The 17,098-nt window shown below is 36.2% G+C and overlaps 1 protein-coding gene across 6 annotated transcripts in view; it reads right to left on the bottom strand.

Moving 5' to 3' along the window:
- Positions 1 to 17,098, bottom strand: part of ATXN7L1 (ataxin 7 like 1) — a 112,194-nt gene that overhangs the window by 17,465 nt on the left and 77,631 nt on the right. For all 6 annotated transcript variants that reach the window (XM_088165820.1, XM_014869007.2, XM_014869005.2 and 3 more), the window contains 4 exons: positions 14,144 to 14,366; positions 6,374 to 6,657; positions 1,515 to 1,597; positions 407 to 663 (listed from right to left, as the gene is read on the bottom strand). In XM_088165820.1, the coding sequence (XP_088021946.1) occupies positions 407 to 663; positions 1,515 to 1,597; positions 6,374 to 6,657; positions 14,144 to 14,366 (847 nt within the window). The remainder of the gene's footprint in view (positions 1 to 406; positions 664 to 1,514; positions 1,598 to 6,373; positions 6,658 to 14,143; positions 14,367 to 17,098) is intronic.

Below are 17,098 nucleotides of genomic sequence, written 5' to 3'. Positions count from 1 at the left end.
CACTGATTCATGTAAACAGACTTTTATTCTCAAATGTGACCGAATATAATGTGACTGTATATTGCATATATTACATATATAATGCAATATAGTTCTCAAATGTGACTTGAATATAGTATTTCCTAATTATTACCGACCATTTTAGCAAAAAAAAAAAAAAAAATGCTGTTAGTCTGAGATCCTGAGCCAAAGGTGAACACTATTCCTTTCCTTATTCCCAATTAGATCACAGGCTACCATGGACAGAGTTCGGTTAACATCAGCTAGCAGAAATTCTTATATTAATGTTTTGTTGTGCAATTGCCTAAAGAAGTATTAAATGCTTATAAAACAAGCTGTATGAAAGTCTAAGAAATTTCTTACAGCACTTTCAGAATGCAGCATTCCACACTGGAGAACTGCTTACCTTGGAAGTACAGAATTTGGTGGTCTAGATTTTGCAGGAGATGTTACTTTAGATTCTTGCCCAGAGTTCACTGAGGATCCTGACAGAGAGTCTTGTGCTGGTGTGGGCTGGCTCTGATAGCTTTCCCTTGCAGATGGTGGATGCTCTTTGTCTTTTGCAACTTCTTTTTCCCTGGATCGAGCTTTGTGTTCAGCTAGAAGGATGTCAAACTGTTTTTTACGGCCTGGAACTGCTCGTCGATGATTAAGTGAATGAGTCTAAAAATAGGGTGGTTAAAAAGCATTTGTGTGTGCATGACATTGTTTATGAGTCCTCTATACTTCTGATACACCACTACTCTAAAAGATAAAATCTACTTCAAACAACTTTAGCCACAGTTATGGAAATAAGGTGCTATTCCACATTATCTTGGATAATTTATAAAGTCATTCTTAAGAAATGCCAACATCAAGGCTAAAATTAGTTTTTGCAACAATTTTTATATAATAGAGACTATTGACTTACCTTTTCCAAGATGGAAAATAGAATTCCAGTAATTTTACGATATTAGGAAAATCATTGTAGCTTTTAAGTTCCAATGAAAAGCTAACTTCATTGGATTGAAAAACTTAAATACATTTTAAAGTAAATTTAGCTGATCATCTCTACTGACAGGCAGAACATACACATACAAATGTTCATTAGAAATGTCTCACATTGCAGCTACTTTTTGACACAGGAGTTATTACTATCACAAGGGCAGCCTCCAAGTAATTTATTATACAAAAATATGGTAATTTTTTTTACTAAAAACTGACTATATTTCAACATTGTTGCACACACGAACCAAAAAAGAAGCATTTAAAATAACACTTGGGCTTCTACATGAAACGTTAATGCTTTCTGCATAATAAAATGACAAGAAAAAAATCTTTTTAGAAATATCAGTGGAATAATGCAGATGCTCTGATTCAAAGAAACAGAATTACACAAAAGAATTACCTGAAGACAGCGCCTGAATACCATACCCATTGTCTGTAAGACAGGAGCAGGTATGACCTCTCAAACTACTGTGGTAGGATTTAAACTATAACAAAGCATCTGATATTCTATCTTCTAAGAAAAATACCTTGCAGGTGAGCGATCTTGTGCAAGGTTTCTTTGTTTCAGGATCCAGTACTCCACAGTGCTTATTTGGGTCAAATTCTCTTTCTGTTTGATGGGAGAATGGGAAACGAGAAAGAAATAGATTACTATGGAAGTTTTAACCTGAGTAGCTTATAATTTTTGCCTATTAGAATTTAATTTAATCAGGCTCAACCAGAACCACTGATCCCAACCCCAGCATCCCATAAAGTCCATCACTCATATAGATGTGCATTTCTTTGTCCTTGCATATTTAAAACCATTCAGAGCAGGATTTCAGACAAAGACTTCACAGCAATAAGTCTGCTTGCAGTGGAGTGGAGTGGCCCAAACAAAAGACCAAGCCAAATCCCTGTGACTTCAGCTCCCTCCAAGGCCATAAAATACAGCATTTGCAGCTCTGGCTCCAGAGCTGGGCTAAAACACAAAGGGCATCACAAGTGCTTTAAAACCTCATTTCTCTGACATACTCAGAAACTCTAGAAAACAACCCATGGTTGATTACTGGTGGCGTTTTAAAAATAAAATTTATTTAAATGTGTCCCCCAAATCTTTACTAAAATAACATGTATGTTAGTTTTTATTTCCCCACATGAAGGGAGGGATAGAATTTATAGTTTGCTGATTATGAAAAAAGGCATTTACATGAGTTCTACTCATGATTAACATTAAAAGGGCATTAATATTTAATATGCTCTATCTGCATATTTAATTTCATAAATATTTTAGTATTTCTATACCACAGATAGCATCACCTCCATTAGGTTATGTTAATATAATTTTAGGGTTTGCACTAAGAGCTGTAACAAAACTATGGATATACATTTTAGTTTGTGCCATCAAAACCCTCTACCATTACCTTCATACACCTTGGCAAATTATGGTGTAATTGGCAGACTGGTTTGCTTTTGTTTGGTAGGGGAATATAAACTATTTGCCAAATCCTATTTTAACTATACAGTGGTGCTAAATTCAGATACGATAAACATCCTGTACTCAGATACAACATTTAATCAGAGGACTTAAAAATTCTTTATAAACAAACAAATGGGAGCTAAAAGGAAGACAGTGATTCACAGCTGTGTTACAATGTTATGACAGCATCACAGCAAATAGAACAGCTGGAATAAGAAGTATGGACAAGTAACTTATGTTAGACAGCAACTAGCCTCCAGATATCACAATTTCTAGCAGTTTTATGTATTCTGCTATCTGGACACAAAAATGCTTATGCAAACATTAAATGGTTATATTATTAACCGATTAACAGAGCCATACAAAAACTGAGCTTGGAAAATTCAGGTGGAACAGGTTTTTTTATTGGTGAAATCTACAAAGGGATTGAAATATGTTATAGGTAGTTGTAGTTTTTTTGATATTTACAATACAACAGAAATACAAAAGTAGCTGTGTATGACTCAATATAATAATAATTTTTTTCTACTTAATAGATGAAAACACATGTTCATGAAATAAAGGAGTTAGTTACTCCTGGGTTTGAGTGTAAGATATTCCTATTATAGTTTCCTGAATGACCCACCTAAAACCTTCAATGCAAATTGAAAACACAAACTAAAGAGACAATATGGACAAATAAACATGCCTTCAAATGAAAAGACCTGAAGGCAATTACAAGGCTATGGAATTTGTTCTGAAAGTCACCAAGCAAGGACTGTTTTGGACCAAGAGGGAAACACTTCAAAAATCACAAGTGCTCCAGATTGGTACTTGCCAGTAAGTGGCCTAACCAACTAAGACTTGCAGGACTGATTACAGCAAAGCCAGTTATTAGGAAATGTATACAGATAAAATCAATATAAGGAGTTATAAGAGGGAAGAGTGGGAGCCTCTGCCATTGACTGAACAACTAAATAATATGGTTTCCCTGAGAAACAGAAAATACTGAACAAACAGGAAACCACTTCTCCTGGCTGAAGCATTTATGGCTGCTCCAGTGAAATCATGAACATCTAATTGCCAGCTACAGACATGCCTGGTTTGGGCAACACACTACATGAAACACACCACCTTCTTATCAATAACAAAATGTAGCTTCTGACTATTGTGTTAGGAAATGTGGAATGCATGTGGCCCTCGTGCACAGACACAGCTTGAGAAAGCTGCTTTTCTGGAATGGATTCCACTTCTTCACGTTCAGTGGACAAAGTGAAGAGCATTTGTTATAACCTCGCCAAGAGAAGAGCAAGAGCCAAAACTGAATTGTCATAAACCTCTGTTTGCAACTGAACAGTTTTTCTTGGCGTAAGCTGGGTATCTGCATTCTTTAATGTCATCCCAAAGAGAACAAGAACTAAGGGAAGATATAGGAAAAAAAATTTTTTTTTTGCAGTTGCTACTAGGAAACCCTGATCCGTTTATGCTGGGGAGCTACAGACTGTCTTTTGTGGTTCCACAAGCTGTTTCCTCTCTCTCAAGGACAGTGCTCCTGAAAAGAGGGCAGGTTCATTCATCACACAAACAACCACCAGCTCTCAGCAAAGAATAAAACAAACTTCAAGCACAGTCAGAGAAATTGTGTGAGAGACAGCAGAGGTTGCTAAAAAGGGAAGGAAACAGATGCAAACTGGCCAAACTTATTAGGGAGTTTCAAAAATTAACATCCGTACAGCTCTAGGGCAATGGACTGAGGGAAACCTAAATCCCTTAGCTGCAGTTTCATCCTTCTCATGTGAAATGAATGAAATTATAGGATATCTCAAATAATCATCTTGTTGACCTTCCAAGATCTTTTTCTCAGCCTTTGCACAGTCCTGTATAATAATGGAGAGGAATATATCATAGTGACACACAATCTACAGGCAATTCATCTCCAGTGCTCTCAGGACTTTAGGGATTTGCATAATCCCTAAATTATTATGTTGCTGCATCAGTACTCAAGGCAATGGAAGTAAGATGGAACAGATCACAAATCTGATCATGACAGAGGAGCTGTAAAGAAAAGTCTCAGTTCTGTGTATTTGTTAACCATATAAAAGTAAACACATGCCTATCCAGGTACTCAAATCAGTCCTGTGCAGAAATTTCCACCATGTTCCCTAGCCTAGAAGACACTGCAAGTCAGAGCTTAGAGAAAGAACAGTGCCAGAGCCACCTTCACAAAAAAAGCCAGGAAGCTTTAGAAAGGTCTTACAGAACTGATTCTCTTTTATGAACATATTTCTGCAAGCACTTGCACAAAATTGTACAAGTATCACCCGCAGCCCTGCAGTGGTAAGTGGTGACATGAGGAAAACCACTAACAGTTTCAACTGCTGAAGGAGGAATTTTTAATTTATTAACTAATTAGCTAAATTGAGCATACAAACCATTGCAGGAAATAACAGGTTAAAAGGAAGCAATATTCTAAATTAACTGCAAAATATAGTTTTTATATTGGATCTTAAAAAGTGAAATAACTTAAAAAGTAAAAAGTAAGGGTTAAAGCCTAATCTTAAGCTACTCTTAAGAGCTGTGAAAAACTATAAATGAACAACGGTTCTGTTTTCTTATATGCCACCTTTAACTAGTTAAGAAAGCAATCAGTGTACTGAATCCTTTCAGGCAATGGCATTGTTCCATGTCCCACACAGCCCTAGCAAACACCTCACACTGGTCTGAAATCCAGCCAAGGTAGCAGTACCATAGGCTAACTGCCAAATCTGAGAAAAATGAAAAAAATAAACCTGATATTCAGGCGAAAAATAGGACACACTCATTAACTAGAAATGAAAGCATTTATCTTGTACAACTTATACTGGTTCATAGTGCACATTCAGAAATCATGTGAACTAACTTTGTGCCAAAGTGACGATCTAATGCGGATCATGCTGCCATTAGCAAAATTAGCCTTTCAGCACACACAAGAAGTTGCTGCCCGAGTCACAAAGTGCTGCCAGCTGACGAATAGACCCTGCACAGCTTCTTCAGCCATAAACTTGAGTCAGTTACTTTTGCTTAAAAAAATATATAATATAAAAACCCTCAAAACACTTTGATTCCTTTCATTCAGAGCAAAAGTCTGCTTTCTGCTTTCAGGGGCAAATTCTCTCCTCGCTGCCCAACAGCTGGCATGAGTCACCTCTACGGAACTCCATGGAAAATAATTCTTCCTCCCAGTGGATGGCAATCTTTCTAATAGAGCCTCTGCCCTCCCACAGTGTGGTGTTCTGTCCTTTGGTGGAAGGTTTGGACAGGAACCTACATCCTCAAAACTACCGTGCCTAAGGCCATTCGGGACATTTCCCATTTAATGCCATTTTCTCAACTCCACTGTCCTGCCTTCCTGAAAAAGATCAAGATCCTCATGCTAGAAACATCACCACTCATGTGAACTGCAGGGGGAGAGGGGTTAAGGGAAATTATGACTTCTCCAGCATTTCCCCTATCTCCTTAAGAATTTTCTCAAATCTAAAACAAACAAACAAAAAAAAGTCTTTAAAAGATCATAACTTGGAGGATAAACCAATGTCTTAAACCTGTTCAACCTTGATCATGACTGAACTAAAGTCACACAACCAAGGCATATTTTCCTTTGTTGTAAACAGACTCAAATCCCATAACAGCATGAAGAAGTCTCTGCCTTTCTGTTTTAATGAATTTACTTCCTTAAAAATTTGTATCTGACCTGCTGACCAGCAATTTCAAGCTAAACAGAATGTGTACTTTGAAAATACTTTACACATGCTAAGAGTGTGAAAACTTTCATTTTCATACGTGCAACCTGGCATCATACAGCAAAAAAATCAAACCAAACCCAGCACTTTATTAGCTGCATTATGAGCTACAGAAGCATTAACAAAGTAAAACAGACTACCACAGAAGGTGAATCACAACATAACTTACCTGAAAGTCTTTTGTAAGGCTTGTTACTGCTTTTAGTGCCATTTTGGTGTTTCTTGTCTATTGATGGAGCTACAATTCCTTTGCCGTTCAGAATCTTTTCTGGTGATGGTGGCACTGACTTGGATGTCAAACCAGATTTAACCAAAGTTGGAGCAGGTATGGTGGATGAAGAAGCTGAGGAGGAAGTGATGGTGGTAGTGGTTGCAGAATTCATTTTAACATTGGCACCATCTGCCTTCACTAGGTTAGGAATTTTCTCTAGACTGACTACTGGAACAGGAACGCTGCAAGATCAAAGAAAAATATCCATGTGGTATTTTCTGCACCAAAGATTTATGGTTTTTTAATCCCTTTCTACAGATACAAAAATTTCAATGCAAGAAAGTCTCTTAAAACCAGACTAAAATGAAATACTTGGTACCAGTATTGACTATTTGTGTTCCATCAAGCATTTACAAAGCCAGGCATCTGTAAAGCCTGGCAATGTAGAGAATTATGAAAATGAACCTCTGTATTTTATTAGGATCCACTCCCCTACTATTCATAAGCAAAATCAGTATTTGGTACTAAGCAAAACATACCCCTTACAAATACGGACTCATGCCTTTAACACAAGCACATACCAGATATGTGTATGCTGTACTAAACTCACCATGATAACGAAGTAGTTTGCTAATAATATTAATATTTTTAAACAGACACAAAAATAATTCATTTGCTCAGATGTGTCTGAATGACATACAAGTTCTGGAAACAAGGAGAAAAGAGATTTTAAGCATAGAAATCTTAACAGCTGTCCCTTTAAAAGTATTAAAATCCTTGATGACTTGAGCATTACTACTATGTATTTTAATAAAATCTTAAGGACTTAAAAATAAAAATTCTCAATATAATTAATAATTAATTAATTAATAATAATTAATAAAGTTGTCCCTTTTCAGTGTAAAGTCTGCAGTAACTTACTTATTCTAACTTTACCACCATTGCATATTCCTTACACTAACAAATGTTACCTTCTCAATTTGAAAGCAAAAAAGATTGAGACATTATTTCCAGCTGCAACAGTATTTTAACATTTCTGGGCTCTATCTACATGAAGAAATATCCAGTGATAGATTTTTATCTACTCAACAACTCCAAAACTGGATATCTTGTGACTACCAGTTAATATATAAATTATATACCCCTCTCTACTGAAACAAACCCAAATGAAAAATATAACATAATGCATGTATGATTAGGGACATCCCTCCATTCACAACTTGCACAGAATTTCAGTCTTCTGTGTCTGAAAAATGGCACCTTTGCTGCACCTTTCTACAGAAGGAATGTTTAACAGGTGTGGAGTTTTCACAATCAGAAAAAGATGATTTGGAGATGGCATTCTCCATGGGACACACTTTGGAAACATCGATGCAGGGGCCAAAATAACTCAAGTCTTGATTTTCCTGGGCTCCTACAAACCTCTGTTTCTCTGTAGATGCTGAAGACAATAAGCCTTATTCTAAGGGTATTTTAACATAGGAAAATGTATAAACGTTGATATAAACAATAAGTATACACAACCATGAAGAAGATTTAGACACCAAGACATCTTCTGGAGCTGAAATCAAATAATATAAAACTTCTATCTCCTGTGGTACTATAAACATAGCAGTTAGCCAGAATACAGATGAATTGCAGTATAGTGTAGAGCACTGGCCAGCAATTAGGCAAAAAATGCACCTTACAAAATCAGAACTGTATTAAGTATTTCAGTGAATGCAAACATGTAGCTATGTAGGAAGGATTTGATCCTCTCCTTTTTTAAACTGCTCTGAATTTATTAAGTTAAGTGGCAGGCAAAAACTGCAACATCTCAGCACAGGAATTATTCTGTTTTTAAACAAATGACAACTACATTTTCTGAAAATAGGAGAATTTTATATTAAGTATTTCTACTATACATAAACTATATAAAAACATATGAGCAAATCTTCATGCCCAGTTTTTAAGAACTATATTAATTTAAAATACTCATATTCAGTGAAAAAATCAAGTGTATTATCTGGTTTTGTAGTGAAATATTGTTAATAAAAATGAACAGGGTTTCTCTGTTTTGCAGTTCTCAGAATCTCAGATCCTAGGGCACATATGGATGGATCACTATGATAATGAAAAATGCCCAGGGAGGGAATAGTTTTGCTTCATTTTGTTACAGATCAACAAGTCACTCTTCATTATGTGTTTCATTTTAGTGCAGAAGAAAAAAGAAAAATACTCCAGTATCTGTGGAAATACACATTCTATAGGATTCCTGGTACTCTACAGTGAATTATTTATGATTTTAGAAGCTACAGATTATAATTTCTCTCTCTCTTTTACTGAATGCAAGAATGAGGATCTCTAATTTAGTCTTAGCATAACACATGCAGATGAATTTATAACCAAATGGCAAACTGGAAGGTCCACAGGACCAGTGACTGGAATCAACTACTACAGTCTTAAAAAGTAAATAAATTACAAATGTTTACATTTATATTTGATGGTTAAAAAGAATTCTTTTCCCAAACAGAGTTTTTTGAGTAAAAATTTGAGAATTTATTTCAAAAGTTTGTTAGAAAAAGAAAATCCAGGTTTTAAATCTTATTTACTGTATTTTAAAAGGAGTTTTTGAACAATGTTTGTTTAGATCTTTTAAAGACAGCTGTTGGAAGGGACAATTAGAAAAACAACATACAACAAACACAAAAAGTGAGGAAAAACATCTATTCAGTAAAGACAAGTTTACTTTTTTTGACAAAAGAAATTCTACTAAGAATAGCAGTATCTATCTAAAAGGCAGTAAGTTTGCTTACTACCAAAGCAAAAACATCAGAAAAATTCATTATTTCTTCTGCACTAAGAAGGAAATAGGATAACTCTCTCCAATCAGATAAAAACACTTTTTGATTCCTTCAGTTAGTGCAAAGTGCCAGCTGAAAAGTAATGATTGGCTGTTTTCTTTCTACATAAGGAATAATGTGGCCAAGGGTTCCAAAAGAGTTGGAGCAATATTGGGTCCCAGCTTATTAATTCCTAATTGAATCTTGGAATCTTAGAGAAGCTAGCTGAGTGCTGTGCTTGCATCCATGCTGAAAACCCAAACAAAAGTGTCTTGGAAGAAATACTGGAAAAGCTAATAAAAATAAATGGATAAACAATAAGTTGACATGGTTTTGCTAAGGATCAGATTCTGGCAAAAAACTATGGTTTCACTTTTTGATGAGGTTACCAGTTAAGCTGACAAAGATAACTATGAAAATGTTCCAGTTTTTGAAAGGCATTATAAAACACAATTAAGAACGAAATCTAGTTTTTCAGAGATTTATGATTCCTTAGGGGTGTTTTGCTAGGGGCATTTTTAGCAATCATTACCAAGTCTGACATGACCAAAAACTTCAGTGGACTTGAGAAATAAAGATAAGATTACTGGTGATAACATTTGCTGATGGAATCAGGATTGAGGGGAACTAAAAAATGAAGAAACAAAGTTTAAAAAGCAGTATGGAGTGTTTGGTAAAGTTCATTAACTCAAAGAGACATTTTAATACAAAATGAATGTAAAGTTACACATGAAATAACAAACTGTTCAGTCTGCAGTGAAATGCACGGAAACAACACAATGCAAAATAGTGACAGAAATATTTAGTGGTCATAATGAATAAGCAATATGAGGTTTTATTGTACTGTACTTATATCAAAAATGGATATGGCAAGTAAGAAATAGTTTTCACATGCCCCTGGTTATACTGATATTGGAATATGGCTTCCAGTGGTACAATATCAACGTTGATGAATTAGAAGGGAAGTAGAAAAAGGCTCAAATATGAGGACGACACAAAGTGCATGGTCATGACAGGCTTTAGAAACTCATCTTCTTTTTCAAATAAGGTAACATTTCCTTCTGTTTTCTCACACTTTGTCAGGCAGTTGGAGTAGATATCATTGCAGGTCCCTTCCAGCAAGCAAGAAAAATAACTGTAGTATGTCACAACACTTTTCATACTAGTAGCTCCTTTTACTTCTGTTTTCCTTTCTCTTGGCTTTTAAAGATTATTTCTCCTTCCTATCACGTAATTTTGCTGGGTTTATGTTCTGGGCATTTGTAATTATATGCATTCTAAAAGCTCAGCCACTCATTCAACTCTCCAAATTTGTGAGAAAAGAAATTCACAAACACTTAAAAACATAAAACATCGCTCTATTCTACATTGCTGGGATTGTCTCTATAATGTACAAAATGTTTGTGATTTAACGTTAGATTATACGGTCTAAGTTAACCCCGCTGAGTTCTCCTGCAATAGGAATATCCTTAAATCATTACTATCTTCACTTTTGCAGCCTCAGTATGAACAATCCTATTTCCTATCACAAAGAAATAAAGGCCAAGAGATGATTAAAAAATACTTTGGAAAGTGACATTATAAATTTTAAAGGATTGTCCACAGGTCTACCTTTGGGATCCTTTTCCTGTTTACAGAAAGAGTCAGTTTTCTCTGATATAATTTCTCATATAATTTCCATCTCATTTTTTTAATTCTCAGAACTTCTGGCAGGCTAAATTTTGTGGAGGAAGGCCAAGGAGATCTGCTTCAGCTGGTTTCTCAGCACTAGCTTACTTCAACACTTTACCTCAATTTCATGCTGCCTTAGGATCATGGATAGGTGGAAATGAACACCCTGTAGCATCACAGCACCTCCACGGCAGTACCCAGAAGCTGTGCTGAGGCACAGCAAGTGAAGCAGCATCCTTTGGGCAGGTCAGCAATGAGGAAGAGAGCTCCTGGCTGCAGGAATGCCTTTTATAAAGGGTAAGCATCTGAGCTATGCTTACTAATCATGATCACTTGTTCATTATTATTGTTATTTCTACCAATCCTTTGCCTTTTTTCTCCCTAGTTTCTACCCTTCTGCTATACCTCTTACCACCTTGACTGCAAGCTGCAGAAAATGATGGTTTGCACTTATCTTGTGCACAGTACATTGGTGCTCCAGCTCTGCTCTATCTCTAAGCACTGCTGTATTAATAGCAACGATGGTAGAGATACAGGGGAAAAAATCTGAACTGACAGATATTTCTGGATTATGTATTCACAATAATACTTTATATTCCAACGACAAGAAGGAAGTATTAAACCAACGGCTAAAAAATGAAACAGTTCCAAATCTCTTTTTTCTGATCATTCCAATCGTGATTTTTAAAGCGTTAGCTATGGAGCAACCTGAACCTCTGGAGTACATTTTAGAAAAACACAGGACATGAACAAGAGAAAGAGCTATTTGGTCAATGGGTAAGATGATGGCTCAATCAAAACTATAACAATTTAACAACAGAAGTTGGATCTACATGAACAACAACAGACAGATCTACTGGGCTATGCTGTTGCAGACGCCATTCCCAAAATTCTAATTGTAACAACTAAAATTTAAAGGAGACACGGTACAAAAAAATCAAGCAAGTCCAACAAAAGTTGTTCCGGGTCTGAAAAGCAATCATTAAAGTGATATAATTCCTGAAATAAGCTGATTTGACAACTCTCTGGAAGAACTTAGGTGAAATAAATGCTTGGTAGGAGATTACAATGTAACAGACAAAAGCACTGAAGACCTGGAAGCTTCTGAAGATGATAAACCAAACACATTTGGCTACATCATGAATCCTATTAGCAATTTTGAGACAAATGTTTCTGTGTCAATTGAAAATTTATTTCTAAAAGCTAAAATTCTATTGCTTGTGCAGCAGCTGAATGGAAGAGAGAATTTTTAAAATTAATAAATTTTATTAGTAATTTCACCTTAAATCAGATCTGCTGAATATTTTCTAGTATTCTAAATAAATATTATGATTAGCAGACAGATTTTATTCTTTAACAAGTCATGTAATCTAAGGCACTTAACACTTTACCTTGCAAGAGAATTTCACTGATCTTCACTTCAGTTGATTTGTGATTTGCTATGTGGTAATTACAGTATCTTTAACTACTATATGCCTCATTTTTCCCCAAAACAAAACAAAACTGCAGTATGATCTCCCAGCACGGCTACAAAAGTTATGTAATTCTTGGGTACAACTACTGTCACATTCATTGTCAAACAATCAACAGAGCAGTACAACACTTTTAAATGGTTAAATCTACCTTGTTAATCATCAGTAAATATTTAGGATGCTCCCAATAAAGGGAAAAGGACTGGTGGAAATACTCAGTTATTTTGTTCCCTTTCAGCTTTTACTGACTGCCAGAATGACATCTGTTGCCAGAACGGAAGATATTGTTTACAGATTCAGTGAGTCTGCTGAAATGTGGATATATAAGTTGCTGTCTGTAAAAGGATGAGAAATAGGTTTATAGTCAATAGCGTTAATACTCTGAAGTCCTTTCTGATTTTCTTTTAATTAGACTTATAAAAGAATCCTCTCTTGTATAAAATTCCCCTCCAACATTCAGAAGAAAATGTCACTATTCAGTCAATAATATATGGTTTCAAGTAGTAAATGAGGTACTTACACACAGATGAGACAGGTTATTCTGCTATTCTAGTTAACATGTGAGTGTATAGTCTAACCAATCAGATTTCCTATTTTCAGAATTTTATCCCATAATTGCCCATAATGTTCATCATGCTTAAAAAGATGGTGGGTCCAGATTTATAGGAAGAATATATTTTTCCAGGGCAAGGTAAATTCTACAGCTAGGTAGAAGCTGCTGTCTTTGAAATCATGCCAACTTGTGCACGTTTCAGGCAGAAGGCTTGAGCTATGCCTTTAACGTAATTTGAGCTTATTTTTTGTCTCGTGAGAGAATGGTTTGCATTAGATGATTTACTGTTTTAAGGCAGTTGTGTCCAGAAACCCTACCTAAAATCATAACCTTCTTGTGCTAGGTATTACATATAAAAGGGAAGGATCTTTATAAAGTAAGTAGATAAATCTTAAAAAAAAGGGGAGTCTCACTATTTCAAATTTATAGTTGGAGACCTGAAGCTGAGGAGACCAAGGCATACCAGAACCAAGAACTGAACCTAGATCTCAAGTTACCAACCTAATGGCCTAATCACAAAGCATCTTTCCTGCAGATAATGAAGACAAAACATTTTCCTAAGGGATATAATAGTGACCCAGTTCTGCTGTCGTTTATATTTTTGCAACTCTGCTGCTATCATCACAGTCACGGGAGGATGGGCATGGCAGTCTCAAAGCCTGTATGTGTACATATATCACAGCACATGATGTAAGACACTCCCAAAATAGTCATTTTTGCAGCCAGAATTTTCTTGTCATCTTATAAGGCATCAAACATTATCAAAATACAAAATGAACTCCAATAGCAGCTGCTATTGAAGATAATTGACTACAGCCAGTAAGTTTGCATGAACATCAGTTAAGCCAATTTAAAGAACTCTGCAAAAATTATCCAGTTAAAACTGTTGAAAAGCATCAGTTCTAAGAGCTGATAGTGTAATGGAAGATGGACCCTAAAGATAGCAAACTGGGTCAATACCTCACTTGCTATATGCATCTTAGAAAAACACATTTGATGGAACATGGAAAAAGTAATCCAGTCCTTCTTGCTCTTCCTACATATACTTTTTTTCTTCATTTAAAAATATCCTAGTTTCCTCCCTTAGAAATATAGAGGATTAAACTGAAAACTTAGGTAAAATGAGAATATAGATTTTTTTGTTGATTGTGATATATAAAGAGATAATTTGAACAGCAACATATTTGGTAACTATTACTTTGGTACTTACCATGGTTTATCCCGTGACACTTTTGAAGGAAAGACTGTGTGCTGTTTGCTACTGGAGGTAAGTAGATTGTCTTTGGGCGTTTTGAATGGCTTTGAGTTGCTGCTGACAGGGTTATGGCCGCTGATACAGGATTTCGGTTTCATCTGTACTAGGGATGTCCTGGAATTACAGGCTGGAGAAGCTGGAGAAGGGGAAGGTTTACACATTGAACTGTGTCTTCGTTCTGTAACAGAAAAGGAATTAATTTTACATCATGTCATAGGCTAAAATTAAAAATACAAGTCGGGAAAGAGGAAATTGTTCTCCTCTATGCTAGTTACAATGATTTTCATCGCTCCAAAAAACACTAGTTCATTACTGTTGTGAATGCAATCAAGACAAATGATAATTAGACAAAATCAGCTTCATGAAGTGCTCTGAAAAAAAAAGTAAAAAATAGTAAAATAAATGGCAATAATCTACCAGAAAAATCTGTGTGAGGTCTACTTGGTGTCCCAGCTCTTTCATGTCAAGAAGAGAGTATGCAACAGCTAAGATGATCAGTAAAATGCTCTCTGACAGATATACAATTGCTCCTATAATGGTTTATGATGAAATCATCTGACCTGGTTATTGGGCAGTTTACTTTATGATGATCTTGTTTCAATTTTAATGAGAAACTGTAAGGAAAACAACAGGAAGACTGAAAGTAGCAAAAGGTCTACTGCTCCTGGCCCTTCCAGGAAGGCAGGCTCTGCCTGGTTCGCTTGGTTATCTCCAAGCCACATTCAAGGTAAAGTTGGGGTTTTTTTCCACACAGAGAAAATGGCATGTGCAGAAAACGCAGGAAGTTTGTCTCAGTAACAAACGTGGCATCTGGAGGCCAGCACTGCTCACGCTCCCACCAGAGGCCTCTCAAGCACCGCAAAAAGCAAGGCCTGGCTGACCCCGCAAAACACAGACAGGCTTCAGTAAAACTGTCTTGGTTGGGTCTTTATTAGTATTTTTTAAAATATAAGTGTCCTATCCATCATATTGTCAAGTAAAAAGACTGTTTTGGCCATTCTTTACAAATCATCACTTTCTTGAGGGCAATGCTTGGCCAGTCGGCTGCATCAGTGTGCAGCAAACAACACAGCGCAGCTTGTGCTGTGAACTTCAGCACAACTACAAAATACTACAAGAGACAGGAACTGATCTTTGCCATAAGATTTTTGAGGGGTGCTATAAATTTTGAACAGTCCTGTTGGCCCCATTTGTGAAGCACCCTTTCCCCAGCGCACTGACCCTGCAGAGAGCCAGCCCCAGTGCTCCCTTAGCCAAAGGCAGCAGCGGGTGGCACAGACGGGCTGGGGGAAGAGGAAATGCCCCAGCAGCAGAGCCTGGCTCATTGGCACGGACTCCAGTTTGCTGGTGCCCGAGCACCAAGAGCCTGATCACAGTAGGGATCAGACAGGTACCCCACAACCAACATGGTAATCAAATGTAGCAAGCAGAATGTAATCACAGACCAAGTACTTTGGACAAGATGGACTTTCTCATTCAACATGCAGCAACTTTTCCTTGTCTAAAGCCTTCAGCACTTAACTTGAAGAATCCAAGTGGGTGCTACTCTTTGAGCTTGACCAACATCACCCAGTCAACCAAGAGCAGGTTAAGGAAGCACCAGTGACTTGCTAATATGGGAAGATTTTGTATTTGCATCATCCTGCACTGTGCACTTGCTAGTTTGATATTTCAAGAACAACTAAGAAAAATTTTCCCACAGAGAATCAAAACATGACAATTTGTCTGGCATCCTCACAAGTAAAAACTTGCCAGTAGCAGAAGGATTCAACCACGATTAACTTGCAATAGGCATATACCTCAAGAATAAAGAGAAATGCTTAAAAAAAAATCCAAAATGTTTCTATTAGATCTCAAATGACTAAATAAAGACATTTTTTTATTTAAGATCAATCATTTCCATATCTTTCCATTCACAGCTTTAACTACCAATGCTGGAATTCCCTCTAGATTCTGCTGCAACTGAAGAACAAAACAGTCTTATTTTTTTTCAAATACAAAAGTATCTATCCTCACTCCCAAAATGCCCCTTATCATTTGCCAGTTTTCACCCTACCACACACTTCAGTGTGCAGCCTCTGCCTTTGAAAGTCCTTTGCAGGATTTACATTCATTTCACCTCACATTTGTGGTAACACCTCTGTAAGCTACACATCTGATTCTGAAATGCACAGTTCCATTCACAGACTGTTTATTTTATTGAATAATAGTTATTGTTTCAAGATTTGCCAACCTTCTCAGCACCTATTTAATCAATTTTAAGCAGGCTAATCAAAATTTGCAACTTTCCCTTGAATTACTTGAGGACTGATGAAAAGGAACTGCTATGCTACCAACAAAATCAAGCCATATATAAAGTAAAACTTGAGAGAAAACATGTTTCCCACACACATACTATATAAACTTAGGATTAATTACTCCAATTTTCACCACAGCTACTGGTTTTCTTAAGCCTGACTGCTTTCTAGTAAACTGTGTCATCAATATCAGCCCTATGGATATGTTTGGAAATGAAATATATTACTCTTATTGAAATTAATCTTCTGGAAAGATGAACATTCAAGATACTGATTATCTAAATTTATATTTTAAAGTCATTAAGTATCACATGCCACAGCCAGTTATTTTATAACAGTCTTTTTGTACTGGATTTTTAGTCAAGCTATAAGTTTGGTGCTTTTCCCAAGACAACTTTCTCAATTTATTAGTTCCCAAAAGCAAACCAGTACATTAACCTTGGATTTTTTACTCTAACATAGAATATGGTGGAAGAGGCACTGTCGTAATTAGACAATATTATGAAGTGCATCCCACTACTTTAGGCAGCACATGTTTACTTAAAAGATAGGGAAGGAAAAAAAGGCTTATTTTATCTGAGTGTGTCAGACTGGTGGTCATTCTTGTGATCAA

This window comes from Sturnus vulgaris, chromosome 5 (genome assembly GCF_052056855.1).
Source record: "Sturnus vulgaris isolate bStuVul1 chromosome 5, bStuVul1.hap1, whole genome shotgun sequence".
Lineage (NCBI taxonomy): Eukaryota > Metazoa > Chordata > Aves > Passeriformes > Sturnidae > Sturnus > Sturnus vulgaris.
This window is presented reverse-complemented; position numbering and strand designations above follow the sequence as displayed.